General features: G+C 47.5%; 1 protein-coding gene across 1 annotated transcript in view; it reads right to left on the reverse strand.

The window, feature by feature from the left end:
- Positions 1–3,257: 3,257 nt before the first annotated feature.
- The window catches only part of LOC106603937 (ubiquitin domain-containing protein 2), a 73,710-nt gene continuing 60,391 nt past the window's right edge, over positions 3,258–16,576 (reverse strand). Inside the window, exon 3 of the mRNA XM_045717376.2 lies at positions 3,258–6,661. Within this exon, the coding sequence (XP_045573332.1) occupies positions 6,192–6,661 (470 nt within the window). The 3' untranslated portion in view covers positions 3,258–6,191. The remainder of the gene's footprint in view (positions 6,662–16,576) is intronic.

Raw genomic sequence — 16,576 nt, forward strand, 5'->3', positions numbered from 1 at the left:
GATCATTTATATATACACTAGATGGATGACAGGGGGCACTGTTTTGAAGCCAATGCACCTCCATCTTCGCTCTCCCCCACCATTGTAAATAATATTCTGGAAGCTCTATAACTGCATTTATTAACGTCTACATTTGTTGTTGCCACGTTTATTCTATCACAGACACCTGAACTTTAAAACTATATTAAGTGAGCTAAATTTAAAGTTCTAATGTTACTGTCCCACTATAAAAAATACAAAAAAAATACATGTCATTTTGTCCTTGAAACATTTAATTGAAATACTGTAGAATTGCATTAATTCCTATGGAGGACTGCTCCTACTGGGGAGTACCAACATGGCCGACCGGTGGCTTCAAAGCCTCTCAATGGCCAATACATAGAATCTGCAATCTAAGGTTTATTTATTGTATATTATTGGAATGTACCAGTACAACGTGAAAAAAAGAACATAATCATTGACAAGAACAAACTTCCAACAATATTGTGTAATATAAAAAAATATTTACATTTTTTACATCCTTGCATTTCGTGAACTAACACTCACACTTTTTTCCCCACTAGCACTGACTTTGCTGATAGCTACTTTACTTACTATGTCCCACCTAGCTATCTTAAGAGGAATGAACTCAGTCGCTCTGGATACGAGTTAAATGACTGAAATGTAAATGTAATATCAGATAATGTTCTCTGGTTCTCCCTCCACTAATACATCCTATCAGGCTTCACATGGGCAGGGAAAATTCCTGATGCATTTCATCTGACAAATAATAGGATGTATTTATAAAGTATGAAAATATTACGACGGCAGGGTTTCACAAGCTAAACAACTGATAATTTATATCTGACAGTGGAGTTCCTCTTGCAGGAAATTACCTGACCTTATTACTGTAAACGATCAAACATAAGCCAGTTAGATTTGTAAACAGTTTGGTATAGTCTCCTGTTTAAACCTTTTTTATATCCAGAATTACAGTGCTTTCAGAAAGTATTCAGACCCCTTGAGTTTTTCCACATTTTGTTATGTTAAAGCCTTATTCTAAAATGTATTAAATTGTTTTTTCCCCTCATCAATCTACACACAATACACCATAATGACAAAGCAAAACGTTTGTAGAAATGTTTGCCCAAATAAAATAAAAAATAAACTGAAATATCACATTTACATAAGTATTCAGACCCGTTGTTGAAGCAACTTTGACAGATATCTGCAGATCATCTCAAGCTCTGTCAGGTTGGATGGGGAGCGTCGCTGCACAGCTATTTTCAGGTCTCTCCAGAGATGTTTGATCGGGTTCAAGTCCTGTGCTGAGCGCTCTGGAGCAGGTTTTCATTAAGGATCTCTGTACTTTGCTCCTTTCAACTTTCCCTCGTTCCTGAATAGTCTCCCAGTCCCTGCAGCTGAAAGACATTCCCACAGCATGATGCTGCGACCACCAGGCTTCACTGTAGGGATGGTGCCAGGTTTCCTCCAGACGTGACGCTTGGCATTCAGGCCAAAGAGTTCAATCTTGGTTTCATCAGACCAGAGAATCTTGTTTCTCATGGTCTGAGAGTCCTTTGGGTGCCTTTTGGCAAACTCCAAGTGGGCTGTCATGTGCCTTTTACTGAGGAGTGGCTTCTGTCTGGACACTCTACCATAAAGGCCTGATTGGAGAGTGCTGCAGAGATGGTTGTCCTTCTGGAAGGTTATGCCATCTCCACAGAGGAACTCTGGAGCTTTGTCAAGAGTGACCATCAGGTTCTTGGGCATCTCCCTGACCAAGGCCCTTCTCCCATGATTTTTCAGTTTGGTCAGGTGGCCAGCTCTAGGAAGAGTCTTGGTGGTTCCAAACTTCTTCCATTTAAGAATGATGGAGGCCACTGTGTTCTTGGGGACCTTAAATGCTGCAGACATCTTTTGGTGCCCTTCTCCAGATCTGTGCCTCGACACAATCCTGTCTCAGAGCTCTACAGACAATTCATTCGACCTCATGGTTTGGTTTTTGTTCTGACATGCACTGTCAACTGTGGGACCTTATATAGACAGGTGTGTACCTTTCCAAATCATGTCCAATCAATTGAATTTACCACAGGTGAACTCCAATCAAGTTGTAGAAACATGGAAACAGGATGTACCTGAGCTCAATTTCGAGTCTCATAGCAAAGGGTCTGAATACCTATGTAAATACATTTAAATTAGTATTATTTTTTAAATACATTTGCAAACATTTCTAAAAACCAGTTTTTGCTTTGTCATTATGGGTTATTGTGTGTAGATTGATGAGAAAAAAAGGTATATAATCCATTTTCGAATAAGGCCGTAACTTAACAAAATGTGGAAGAAAGTAAAAGGGTTTGAATACTTTTCGAATGCACTGGAGGTCCACAGGCAGACTCATGACCAGGAGAATGGATGGTGGTTTGCGTGCCGAGGTTGTCCAGGCTAATGTGTAAACATGCAGACTATTTAGTCTTCCCAACATGGACAAAAGGTCCATCTCTCTCTACAGTGATGCAATAAAAGGATTAACTCTCTGTCAGCCGATGAGAGGAAATATGGAACTACGCTCATAAAGCTGCTTCCCTGTTTTTTCATTGTCTTTCAAAAGGGTGGAAACCCCACAGAGGAAGTGTAGAGCACGTCTTCCTCCACAGCTGCAGACTAGGGTCAACATCCTGTAAAGCCACCACAACACAATGCCAGTGTGCTTAGACTCTGAACCTCAAATCGGGATCATGGTCAGTAGGTACGAAACAGGAGGGGAAAAAGTGTTTTGTTCTGAACATGACTCTGTTGTTCTTCACACCTGTGTGGTATAGAATCATAGATAGATTCATAGCCGAGGGAAGTAGGGGTACTGACACCCTCTGAAAAATCACTATTAACAAATATATAGTATATTATTTAAAAAATGATATATATATATTTTTTTACAAAAGTAGTGCACTGTAATAGCCCTATATTAGCAGATATATCCCTCTATAGCACCAGCGCGAGCTAAAAGATTTGTCCCCCCCACTCCCCGTTGGCAAAATAAATGACAGCACCCCCACCCCCAAACTACTTCCCTACTTCTATGGTAATCAACATGTTTTTAAAATGTACAGTAACCTCTGTATCGGATAGGTTATACTACAGGGAAGCTAAAATTCTGTTTCCCAAATACCCTAGTTCAGTTTGTCATTCCATTTATTCTGCTTTTCCTTTCTAACTGAAACCCCAGCGCCACTTCTATTCCCAACAACTGGTCCAATGAAATGAGAGAGACACAGAAATTGTGGCGTACAAATGTTGGTCAATTTAATTAAAAACATTCTATTTCATCAAAATATGCAACTGGGTTTCTGAAATTAATTTTTTCATGAATACGTCTCAATGTACCTTAAAAACACACACTCAAACACACCGCGAGAGACGCAGAAGAATGAAGTCAGTCTGAACAGCTACTGGAGTAAAGGACTAGACGTCTGGTGTGACTGAGCCTGTCCACAGTACAACCCATAGAGACCTGCTAAGGTTGTAACCCTTTCTGAGTATGTTATAAGATCTGACTCGTCACCAGAACATATTGTCCACATGAACACTCTTTCAACACCCTCTCAAACATGCATTACACACTCTCTCTCTTTCTCTCTCTCTCGGTTTCTGTCTCTCTCTCTCTCACACGCACACACACAAATGATTACGCAATGCTAAACACATTGCTTTGATAAGTATCTTAAAGTACAGTGAAGCAGAATTTCTAAACACAGTGTCATTAAAAACTTTGCAATGACACTTCATCCCAGCACATTCAGTTTGTACAACATTGTAGTTTTTTAAGTTCTGCACCGGTAAAAAGTAGAAACCTGTATTTCATCTCAAGCTAATATCAGGTATGAATAGACAACAGGAGGGTGAAAGTGTCATGTTTACATGATGGGATGTTTACTGGGGAATGAGAAGGGAACTAATCCGACGCAGTGCCTACTAACTTCACAAACCAAGATCACAACTAAAAGGTAGGCTCCCCAGGGAGGAAGGACGGAGGGAGGAAGGACGGAGGGAGGAAGGACGGAGGGAGGAAGGCTCCCCAGGGAGGAAGGACGGAGGGAGGAAGGACGGAGGGAGGAAGGCTCCAGAGGGAGAAAGGCTTCAGAGGGAGGAAGGAAGGACGGAGGAAGGCTCCAGAGGGAGGAAGGCTCCAGAGGGAGGAAGGACGGAGGAAGGCTCCAGAGGGAGGAAGGCTCCAGAGGGAGGAAGGACGGAGGAAGGCTCCAGAGGGAGGAAGGAAGGACGGAGGGAGGCTCCAGAGGGAGGAAGGCTCCAGAGGGAGGAAGGCTCCAGAGGGAGGAAGGCTCCAGAGGGAGGAAGGCTCCAGAGGGAGGAAGGACGGAGGAAGGCTCCAGAGGGAGGAAGGACGGAGGGAGGAAGGCTCCAGAGGGAGGAAGGACGGAGGAAGGCTCCAGAGGGAGGAAGGAAGGAGGAAGGCTCCAGAGGGAGGAAGGCTCCAGAGGGAGGAAGGACGGAGGGAGGAAGGCTCCAGAGGGAGGAAGGAAGGACGGAGGTAGGCTCCAGAGGGAGGAAGGCTCCAGAGGGAGGAAGGACGGAGGGAGGAAGGCTCCAGAGGGAGGAAGGAAGGACGGAGGAAGGCTCCAGAGGGAGGAAGGCTCCAGAGGGAGGAAGGACGGAGGGAGGAAGGCTCCAGAGGGAGGAAGGACGGAGGAAGGCTCCAGAGGGAGGAAGGAAGGACGGAGGGAGGCTCCAGAGGGAGGAAGGACGGAGGAAGGCTCCAGAGGGAGGAAGGCTCCAGAGGGAGGAAGGCTACAGAGGGAGGAAGGACGGAGGAAGGCTCCAGAGGGAGGAAGGCTCCAGAGGGAGGAAGGCTCCAGAGGGAGGAAGGACGGAGGAAGGCTCCAGAGGGAGGAAGGCTCCAGAGGGAGGAAGGACGGAGGAAGGCTCCAGAGGGAGGAAGGCTCCAGAGGGAGGAAGGACGGAGGGAGGAAGGCTCCAGAGGGAGGAAGGACGGAGGGAGGAAGGCTCCAGAGGGAGGAAGGAAGGACGGAGGAAGGCTCCAGAGGGAGGAAGGCTCCAGAGGGAGGAAGGACGGAGGGAGGAAGGCTCCAGAGGGAGGAAGGAAGGACGGAGGAAGGCTCCAGAGGGAGGAAGGCTCCAGAGGGAGGAAGGACGGAGGGAGGAAGGCTCCAGAGGGAGGAAGGACGGAGGAAGGCTCCAGAGGGAGGAAGGAAGGACGGAGGGAGGCTCCAGAGGGAGGAAGGACGGAGGAAGGCTCCAGAGGGAGGAAGGAAGGAGGAAGGCTCCAGAGGGAGGAAGGCTCCAGAGGGAGGAAGGACGGAGGAAGGCTCCAGAGGGAGGAAGGCTCCAGAGGGAGGAAGGCTCCAGAGGGAGGAAGGCTCCAGAGGGAGGAAGACTCCAGAGGGAGGAAGGACGGAGGAAGGCTCCAGAGGGAGGAAGGACGGAGGAAGGCTCCAGAGGGAGGGAGGAAGGACGGAGGAAGGCTCCAGAGGGAGGACGAGTTGACTGGCAGAGCTACATGTAACGTCTGCAGAAAGAGGCTACAGGTCAAGGCTACTACGGGGGGGGGTGCATAACAAACAGAGCAATAGGACAGACAGCTGGCTGACTAGAAGTGACAGAGGAGAAGGAGAGCAGGGGTTCTGGAACATGGTTTGTAACAACATGGGCTGTTACTGTATATTCCTAAAGTTTCCTCAGATCTTATTTTTTGGTTGTTCAGTTTCCACTAAAAACAAGACAAGTTTTTTTAAAAGAGTTTTTGTAAAAGGTAGATTTTTTTAAAAGCCAGGTTAGCAGGTGGTCCTGTCCTGTGGTGGAGTCTCTTCCTGCTCCTGGTTGGTTGTCTTCAGTCGCGGAGGCGGAGTCCTCCTGCTCTGGCTGAGACACAGACACACCCCTGCTGCTATCCCAGCATGCCTTGCAGAAACACCTCCCCGTCTCGTGGAGGAGAGAGGAGAAGAGAGAGGGAGGGCACACAGCTTTACAAACCCTCACACAACTCTAAACAAACACTTTACATGACCACCTAGCTTGGCTTGGCTTGGCTCGGCTCGGTTCTCCAGACCTGCTCCTTCATCTGCTCAGACAAGTGACTGCCTCACAACCGTCCCCAAATCTCCATTTGTCAAAAGCTGGTCCTCCCTTGGTGGTCTCTCTTTTCCTGCATGCGTGCCCTCTCCGGGTGCCATGCACTAGTCCTCTACGGGCGTGGGGTCCTGGGGCAGTGTGGCGGGCATGGACGCGGGTGTGGTTGGTGTGGGGGCGGGCGGTGTCTGGGTGGGCAGGGGCACGGGCGGCTGGCTGATGATCACCTGCACCACGTAGTCTCTGGAGATCTTCAGCTCCTCCAGCTTCATCTTGTCTGTGAGCGGCCGGCCTGAGAAGAACCAGCGCTGGGTGGCCGCCGACACGCCCTCCACCGCCTGCAGCTGCCGCTTCATGTGCTGCACCGTGTCCGTGGTCCTCACCGCCAGGCGCAGGTCCCGGCCCGTGGACAGACGGAGGCGTAGCTGGCACTCCTGACCCTCGCTGGGGGGGGGCTCGCTGACCTCAAGGCTCTCAAGGTCACTCTTCTCCTCGATCATGTTGACGGGTGGGGACAGGCAGTAGACTGGCAGCTGGTAGCGATTCCCCAGCTCATCATAGCACTCTGTCAGCGCGCCTGCAGGGACACACACACAGGGACATACAGGGGGACAGAGGAACAGAGGGGCAAAGTCAATCACTAAACAGGACATCTGTTTATTACCTCAGTCTGACCTAGTCATTTCAATAGAATTCCCCAATATTCAGATCTGTGAATGAGGTCTTCTCATCAACCTTCTACTATCGCTGCTCTGATTTCTACATATATCATGTCATATTAGTCTTTTATATGTTCATCTTGATGGAATGTTGACTAGATGGAGAGAATAGAGAGCGAGAATAGAGAGAGAATAGACAGAGAGAGAGAAGAGAGAGAGGAGAGAGAATAGACAGAGAGAATAGAGAATAGACAGAGAGAATACAGAGAGAAAGAGAGAGAAGAGAGAGGAGAGAGAGAATAGAGAGAGAATAGAGAGAATAGACAGAGAGAATAGAGAGAGAATAGACAGAGAAAGAAGAGAGAGAGGAGAGAGAATAGACAGAGAGAAAAGAGAAGACAGAGAGAATAGAGAGAATACAGAGAGAAAGAGAGAGAAGAGAGAGGAGAGAGAGAATAGAGAGAGAATAGACAGAGAATAGAGAATAGACAGAGAAGAGAGAGAATAGAGAATAGATAGAGAAGAATGAGAAGAGAGAGAGGAGAGAGAGAATAGACAGAGAGAATAGAGAGAGAAAACAGAGAGAAGGAGAGAGAATAGAGAGGAGAGAGAGAAGAATGAGGAGAGAGAAGAGAGAGGAGAGAGAATAGACACAGAGAATAGAGAATAGGCAGAGAGAATAGAGAGAGAATACAGAGAGAAGGAGAGAGAATAGAGAGGAGAGAGAATAGAGAGGAGAGAGGAAGAACATAGAGAGGGAGAAGAGAGAGAATAGACAGAGAGAGAAGAATGAGAAGAGAGAGAGAAGAGAGAGAGGAGAGAATTGACAGAGAGAATAGAGAGAATAGACAGAGAGAATAGAGAGAGAATACAGAGGAGAGAAAATAGAGGAGAGAGAATAGAGAGGAGAGGAAGAATATAGAGAGAAGGAGAGAGTGAGAAGAGAGAGAATGAGAGAGAATAGAGAGAAAGAATAGAAAGAGGAGAGAGAATAGAGAGAATAGAGAGAGGATAGAGGAAGAATAGAGAGAGAAGGAGAGATAATAGAGAGAGGAGAGAGGGAGAATAGAGAGAATAAAGAGAGGAGGGAGAATAGAAAGAGAGAGGAGGAACAGAGAGATAAGAGAGCGATAAGAAAACATGAAGGAGGATGTTTCACTGACCTATGACATGGGAGCACTTGTCATTGACTCATCTCTACTCTCTATTTGTGTGGTATTCAGGAAGGAAGAGAGAGTAGCGGTCTCATGCTGTCTGTTCGTCACACTACACCTGTTTCACCACAACACAACGACTCTGTGGTTTCACTGTCTGTCTGCTGTTAACCCCCCCACTACTTCAGAGGAACAACGACAGAATTGTGGTAATAAAATGTGTGTTGGCGCTGTGATATAGATTGACATGTCTTTTAGAGAATAGGCCAGTCCTGTACGTGTCCCAGCCATAAAGGCCAGTCCTGTACGTGCCCCAGCCATAAAGGCCAGTCCTGTACGTGTCCCAGTCATAAAGGCCAGTCCTTTACGTGTCCCAGCCATAAAGGCCAGTCCTGTACGTGTCCCAGCCATAAAGGCCAGTCCTGTACGTGTCCCAGCCATAAAGGCCAGTCCTGTACGTGTCCCAGTCATAAAGGCCAGTCCTGTACGTGTCCCAGCCAGGCCCATAAATGACAACAACCAGATCAATGCCAGGATAGTGGGTTCCATTCCGGGACCATCCGTACACTCTTAACAAAAAGGGTTCTTCCGCCGTCCCCACAGGAGCACCCTTTTGGGTTCCACGAGGTACCCTCTGGGGAAAGGGTTATACATGGAAATCAAAAAGGTCCTACCTGGAACCAAATAGGGTTCTACCTGGAATCAAAATGGTTCTACCTGGAATCAAAAGGGTTCTACCTGGAACCAAAAGGGTTCTACCTGGAACCACAAGGGTTATACCTGGAATCAAAGGGTCCTACCTGGAATCAAAATGGTTCTACTTGGAATCAAAAGAGTTCTACCTGGAACCAAAAGGGTCCTACCTGGAATCAAAATGGTTCTACCTGGAATCAAAAGGGTTCTACCTGGAACCAAAAGGGTTCTACCTGGAATCAAAACGGTTCTACCTTGAATTAAAAGGGTTCTACCTGGAATCAAAAGGGTTCTACCTGGAATCAAAAGGGTTCTACCTGGAACCAAAAGGGTCCTACCTGGAATCAAAACGGTTCTACCTTGAATTAAAAGGGTTCTACCTGGAATCAAAACGGTTCTACCTGGAATCAAAACGGTTCTACTTGGAATCAAAAGGGTTCTACCTGGAATCAAAAGGGTTCTACCTGGAACCAAAAGGGTCCTACCTGGAATCAAAAGGGTTCTACCTGGAACCAAATAGGGTTCTACCTGGAATCAAAATGGTTCTACCTGGAATCAAAAGGGTTCTACCTGGAACCAAAAGGGTTCTACCTGGAATCAAAACAGTTCTACCTTGAATTAAAAGGGTTCTACCTGGAATCAAAACGGTACTACCTGGAATCAAAAGGGTTCTACCTGGAATCAAAAGGGTTCTACCTGGAACCAAAAGGGTCCTACCTGGAATCAAAAGGGTTCTACCTGGAATCAAAAGGGTTCTACCTGGAATCAAAAGGGTTCTACCTGGAACCAAAAGGGTCCTACCTGGAATCAAAAGGGTTCTACCTGGAACCAAATAGGGTTCTACCTGGAATCAAAACGGTTCTTCAAAGGGTTCTCCTATGGGGACAGCCAAAGAACCCTTTTCGGTTCTAGACAGTGCTTGTAAAAAATGTATGTTTTGCGTCCACATTAGCACACGGACAGGACTAGTGAATGATGAATGACTTACCATGGAAAGACTAAACGGAGTGAAGCAGGGCTCCATTTAACTGTTTATGTTGGACCAGTCTAAACTTCAGTCCCCATCCATTCTAAAGGCTACAACACACTCAATAATGTCACCACAATAAACACAATCCTTTCTGCAAATACAATAACCTATTTCAATGTAGAGCGGGAAAGTCAAAGAAAATGTGATAAATTGTGCGAGAGCACGTGAACAACACTTGAAGAATCTCTGCATGCAGAATGTTGATGTGACGAGGAGCATCAAGGCTTTCTGATTTACACAGCTCTTATGTGAATGAGTGAGTGAGTGGGTGAGTGGGTGGGTGAGTGAGTGGGTGAGTGGGTGGGTGAGTGAGTGGGTGAGTGGGTGGGTGAGTGAGTGGGTGAGTGAGTGAGTGATTGTCCAAACTGATGCCAAAACGTGTACAGACGTGCAAGCCGGAATATTGGAACATTGAGGGAGGCAACCCATCCGTCTTTACTGAGGCCCAGAAAACAGTCCCAGACTGGCCAGTCAGTCAATCAGCCAGTCAGTCAGTCAGTCAGTCAGTCAGTCAGTCAATCAGCCAGTCAGTCAGTCAGCCAGTCAGTCAGTCAGTCAATCAGCCAGTCAGTCAGTCTGCCAGTCAGTCAATCAGCCAGCCAGTCAGTCAGTCTGCCAGTCAGTCAGTCAGCCAGTCAGTCAGTCAGTCAATCAGCCAGTCAGTCAGTCTGCCAGTCAGTCAATCAGCCAGTCAGTCAGTCAGTCAATCAGCCAGTCAGTCAGTCTGCCAGTCAGTCAATCAGCCAGTCAGTCAGTCTGCCAGTCAGTCAATCAGCCAGCCAGTCAGTCAATCAGTCAGTCCCCACACAGCTAGCAGGCAGTGGGAGAGGTATAAAGATAACCTCTTCTTTAGTCCAATACAGAGGCTTCACAAATCACTTAGAAGCACATTGTACTGGGTATAAAAGTAACTCTCTTCACCATGCAGTGTGAAGAGGAAGTGATTGTGAAGGATACGGCAGTGTGGTGCCTGCTGAGACCAGACGGGACTGGAGACTAATGCTCTCCATTAATCTCCTTCTCTCAGAGGAGACCCAACTACTGACCTCTCATTAATACTGCCTTCCTTTAGAGCTTTCTCTACACTGGCCACACTAGTGTACCACCTCCCTCTCTTCTCCTACTTCATCCTCCCATCATCACTCAGATTCCTCTGAATGGGAGAGATAGAGAAAGAGAGAGAAAGATTGAAAGAGAAATAGAGAAAGAGAGAGGGGGGGGGGGAGGAGAGAAAGCAGAGGTCAGGCAGCGAGAGATAGAGAGAGGGGGGAAAGAGAGAGAGAGGGGGAGAGAGGGGAGGAGAGAAAGCGGGATCAGGCAGAGAGAGAGTGAAAGAGAGAGAGGGGGAAGAGAGAGAGAGGGGTGAGAGAGAGAGAGAGAGAGGAGGGGGGGAAGAGAGAGAGGGGGGGAGAGAGAGAGGGGGGGGGGAGAGAGGGGGGAAGAGAGAGAGAGGGGGAAGAGAGAGAGGGGGGGAAGAGAGAGAGAGGGGGGAAGAGAGAGAGAGGGGGGAAGAGAGAGAGAGGGGGGGAGAGAGAGAGAGGGGGGAAGAGAGAGAGAGGGGGGGGGAGAGAGAGGGGGGAAGAGAGAGAGAGGGGGGAAGAGAGAGAGGGGGGGAAGAGAGAGAGAGGGGGGAAGAGAGAGAGAGGGGGGAGAGAGAGAGGGGGGAAGAGAGAGAGAGGGGTGAGAGAGAGAGAGAGAGAGGAGGGGGGGAAGAGAGAGAGGGGGGGGAGAGAGAGGGGGGAAGAGAGAGAGAGGGGGGAAGAGAGAGAGGGGGGGAAGAGAGAGAGAGGGGGGAAGAGAGAGAGAGGGGGGAAGAGAGAGGAGGGGGGAAGAGAGAGAGAGGGGGGAAGAGAGAGAGAGGGGGGAAGAGAGAGAGAGGGAGGGAAGAGAGAGAGAGGGGGGAAGAGAGAGAGAGGGGGGAAGAGAGAGAGAGGGGGGGAGAGAGAGAGGGGGGAAGAGAGAGGAGGGGGGAAGAGAGAGAGAGGGGGAGAGAGAGAGAGAGGGGGGAAGAGAGAGAGAGGGGGGAAGAGAGAGAGAGGGGGGAAGAGAGAGGAGGGGGGAAGAGAGAGGAGGGGGGAAGAGAGAGAGAGGGGGGAAGAGAGAGAGAGGGGGGAAGAGAGAGAGAGGGGGGAAGAGAGAGAGAGGGGGGAAGAGAGAGAGAGGGGGGAAGAGAGAGAGAGGGGGGAAGAGAGAGAGGGGGGGAAGAGAGAGAGAGGGGGGAAGAGAGAGAGAGGGGGGAAGAGAGAGAGAGGGGGGAAGAGAGGAGGAGGGGGGGAAGAGAGAGAGAGGGGGGAAGAGAGAGAGAGGGGGGAAGAGAGAGAGAGGGGGGGAAGAGAGAGAGAGGGGGGGAGAGAGAGAGGGGGGAAGAGAGAGAGAGGGGGGAAGAGAGAGAGAGGGGGGAAGCACCACCTCTCCAAAAATACAGTATACTGCCCAAGCCTACATTACACTCAGCGCAACAACAGCCCTGCATGACAACAGATGGATGGGAACAATCTGTCGACAGGCCCGCTCAACTACCACCATGCATCAGAACTACAGTCTTTGAGACTCACTATTACTGTTCACTTCACTGTAAAGCAGCAGTGTCCAGGGCCCCACGATGCCCCCTTAACAGTAAGTGGGTTATCTCTCTCACAGGCCCACTACACAGGTAAGTGGGTTATCTCTCTCACAGGCCCACTACACAGTAAAGTGGGTTCTCTCTCCCACAGGCCCACTACACAGTAAAGTGGGCTATCTCTCTCCCACAGGCCCACTACACAGTAAAGTGGGTTCTCTCTCCCACAGGCCCACTACACAGTAAATTGGGCTATCTCTCTCACAGGCCCACTACACAGTAAAGTGGGTTCTCTCTCTCACAGGCCCACTACACAGTAAAGTGGGCTATCTCTCTCACAGGCCCACTACACAGTAAAGTGGGCTATCTCTCTCACAGGCCCACTACACAGGAAAGTGGGTTATCTCTCTCACAGGCCCACTACACAGTAAAGTGGGCTATCTCTCTCACAGGCCCACTACACAGTAAAGTGGGCTATCTCTCTCACAGGCCCACTACACAGTAAAGTGGGTTCTCTCTCTCACAGGCCCACTACACAGTAAAGTGGGTTATCTCTCTCACAGGCCCACTACACAGTAAAGTGAGCTATCTCTCTCACAGGCCCACTACACAGTAAAGTGGGCTATCTCTCTCACAGGCCCACTACACAGTAAAGTGGGTTATCTCTCTCACAGGCCCACTACACAGTAAAGTGGGCTATCTCTCTCACAGGCCCACTACACAGTAAAGTGGGTTATCTCTCTCACAGGCCCACTACACAGTAAAGTGGGCTATCTCTCTCACAGGCCCACTACACAGTAAAGTGGGCTATCTCTCTCACAGGCCCACTACACAGTAAAGTGGGCTATCTCTCTCACAGGCCCACTACACAGGAAAGTGGGTTATCTCTCTCACAGGCCCACTACACAGTAAAGTGGGTTATCTCTCTCACAGGCCCACAACACAGGAAAGTGGGTTATCTCTCTCACAGGCCCACTACACAGTAAAGTGGGCTATCTCTCTCACAGGCCCACTACACAGTAAAGTGGGTTATCTCTCTCACAGGCCCACTACACAGTAAAGTGGGTTATCTCTCTCACAGGCCCACTACACAGTAAAGTGGGTTATCTCTCTCACAGGCCCACTACACAGGAAAGTGGGTTATCTCTCTCACAGGCCCACTGACTGTGAGCAAGAGTAGCGCTGACAGGACAGGACTGGAGAGAGGAGGAGAGAGTTTCATTAATCCACTTTAGATACACTGCTGCTGCTGCTTATAAAATGTTGACAAGCAGGAAAACCAGGCACCAGCCAAGTGGAATATTGAATGGAGAGTTCAGCCTGTATAATGGCTGCATGTTGCTACAGTATTGTAACTCAATAAGGTGTCCATATTTTTATTTAGTTACAGTTTTTCTCCATTGGTTTGGCTCATTTCTTGAAACAGAAATTACATTCTCAAAACTACATGGACAAACCTCCAAACCACTTGGCAATTGTTCACAACAGAATTGAATTTCTCATTCATTTCATCAAATTGCAAATGTCTAAGTACATGTCTCAATGTCTCAGTACATCTTTGCAAATGATTAAGTGCATGTAGCCTACATTTAGCACCATTTCCAAGTGAATAGATCTTATCGATCTAAACTGATTGTTGATTCTCAGTCTAATGGTTGTTCGCTCCAAAACGTGTCAGCGTCATTTCATTGTATAAGTCATCACATGCACAATAGTCTGTTCAATTGTCAAAATTAGTCAAGAACATAATACCATGAATACCATATATGAATCCCTTGGAACATTTGATACATTTATTACAGCAATTGACAGTCAGGTGAAACTAGACTAACGAAGGAGGAGTTTCACACATCTCAGATGACCAATCAAACAGTATGTTTAGTTACCTGACAGGTGCTGTCCATGACTGTGAATGCTGCCAAACATGTATGTAAAGAGCTTGACCATGCAGGACCAGTACAATTCCTGAACATGGAGGCACCTGGCCAAGTAAATGAACAAGGGCAACTGCCTGCTCGAGGAAGAGGAAGAAGAAGAGGAGGAGGAGGAGGAGTAAGGGTGCGTGGTGGTGGAATAGGGGGAAGAGGCCGAGGAGCACGAAGACACCATGCTGTCCCGGATGAAATTCGGGTCACAATTATAGACCATGTCATCAACCATGGCCTCACAATGGCGGAGGCAGGTCGCCGAGTGCAGCCTAATGTGCCTCGCTCAACAGTCTCCTCCATCATCCAAACCTTTCGCAGGGAAAACAGGTATGTAGTCAGTCAATGATGGAATTATATGTTGTATAGGACAGGACACTGTGCATAGAGCAAGAAATATATTTATTTACACATTTACCTATTCATTTAGGTGTGTGTGTGTGTGTGTGTGTGTGTGTGTGTGTGTGTGTGTGTGTGTGTGTGTGTGTGTGTGTGTGTGTGTGTGTGATAGGCCTACAGTAATATCTTACCTCAATGAGATGTTATGATACTAAAAATGACAAGAAAAACATTGGAGAAAATAAACTGGAATAGTTTATTTTCTACAGTATTGATGATACAGTTTACAGTAGTATTCCAGTCACTGTGCAGTGATGCATTAGAATTGTGGTAAAGTTACTGTAAGTAAAACAACAATACAATTACATAGGTAACTCATTCTGTAAGGAATACATAAGGTATACATTACGAATGGAGTGTTGTCCTTTGACTTCTATATCTAGGATTGGACGACAACCTTGCACGGGTGGCAGAGGAAAACTTCTCAATGAACAACAAGAACAAGAGATCTGTAACATGGTGATGGAAAATAATGCCATCATATTGAGACAGATCCGCGCTGCAATCCTACAAGACAATGCCATATTCCCAAATATCAACTCTATAAGCAACTCCACAATAGACCGGATATTGAAGAAGCATCAGATGACAATGAAGCAAATTTACAGGCTACCATTTGAGAGGAACTCTGATAGAGTGAAAGAGCTGCGGTACCAGTATGTACATGTAAGTCAGTTACTGGTTGTCCATCATTATAACCTTTTTACAATTAAGCAGTGGTTCCCAAACTTTTTTGGCTTCAGTACCCACTTTACCTGATTTGTGTATCCAGGTAATCCAGGTATGGAAGTATTTGATTTATCTGACTTCAACATTTCGCCTAAAAACTGCAGCTTACTGTATGATGCAATTATCATTATAATCCTTATTTTGAAGAATATAACATACAATAAGAAAAGGGGTCAAAGAGCTGCAATTAGTGCCTCCCATGTAAATCTATCTAATACTGTGGGTTTTACTGTAACATTTCAGTAAGTCTAGTCATTGATGATTTCCCCCCTCCCCTTTCTGTCAAATACCCCCTGTAGTACCTCTGCATAGGGGTACATGTACCCCAGGTTTGGAACCACTGGAGTAGTGGCCAGTAGCATATTGAACTTGTGGAGAACATAGAACATTCCTATGTAATTGTCTGTAACTGTAGTGTATGACTCTTCTGTATGACTGATTTGATGTTTTCTTTTTTACGCTATTGTAGAGAATAATGGCATTGGAAGGAAACGAGACCCATCACATCCTCGTGTTTGTGGATGAAGTTGGCTTCAACCTGGCCAAGGGCCGAAGACGTGGCCATAATATTATTGGCCACCGGGCCACGGCGGATGTCCCAGGCCAGCGAGGGGGCAATATAACTATGTGTGCTGCCATATCTGTGAATGGTGTGGCCACTCACATCCCCAGTCTTGGCCCATACAATACACAGAAGCTCCTCATCTTCTTGGACCGCCTTCATTTTGATTTGATCCCTGAAAATGAGAGAGGTCTCGTAGGGCCTCACCTACCACAATATGTCATTGTATGGGACAATGTGAATTTCCACCGTGGCCCGCTCATCAGGGCCTGGTTCACTACTCATCCAAGGATGGTCATGGTGTTCCTACCACCTTACTCTCCTTTCCTCAATCCTATTGAGGAGTATTTCTCCGCTTGGAGGTGGAGAGTGTATGAGCATCGGGCTCAAGATCAGAGGTCCCTGCTCCATGCAATGGACGCTGCGTGTGAGGGTATTACAGGAGATCAGTGTAGGGGATGGTGGCGACATGCACGCCATTTCTTCCCTCGTTGCATCGCAAGGGAGAATATACGCTGTGATGTGGACGAGAATCTGTGGCCAGACAGACAGCAGTGTGTGGATGGCCAGGAGGGTGAGGATGGTGGCCAGGAGAGGGAGGGTGAGGACAGCGACCAGTGAAGAACTGTTAGTTGTGAAACTACAGCTTTATTTACAGCACTGTAGGCTGCATATCATTTTCATTGTTTTTTGTTTGTGTGTTTATATTACAGTATATTATGCTGTATACATTTTCTTTTTACTCTGATGTATGGAAGTTACTTTATGTGTGTGAATGATA

This window comes from Salmo salar, chromosome 04, assembly GCF_965601325.2.
Source record: "Salmo salar chromosome 04, fSalSal1, whole genome shotgun sequence".
Lineage (NCBI taxonomy): Eukaryota > Metazoa > Chordata > Actinopteri > Salmoniformes > Salmonidae > Salmo > Salmo salar.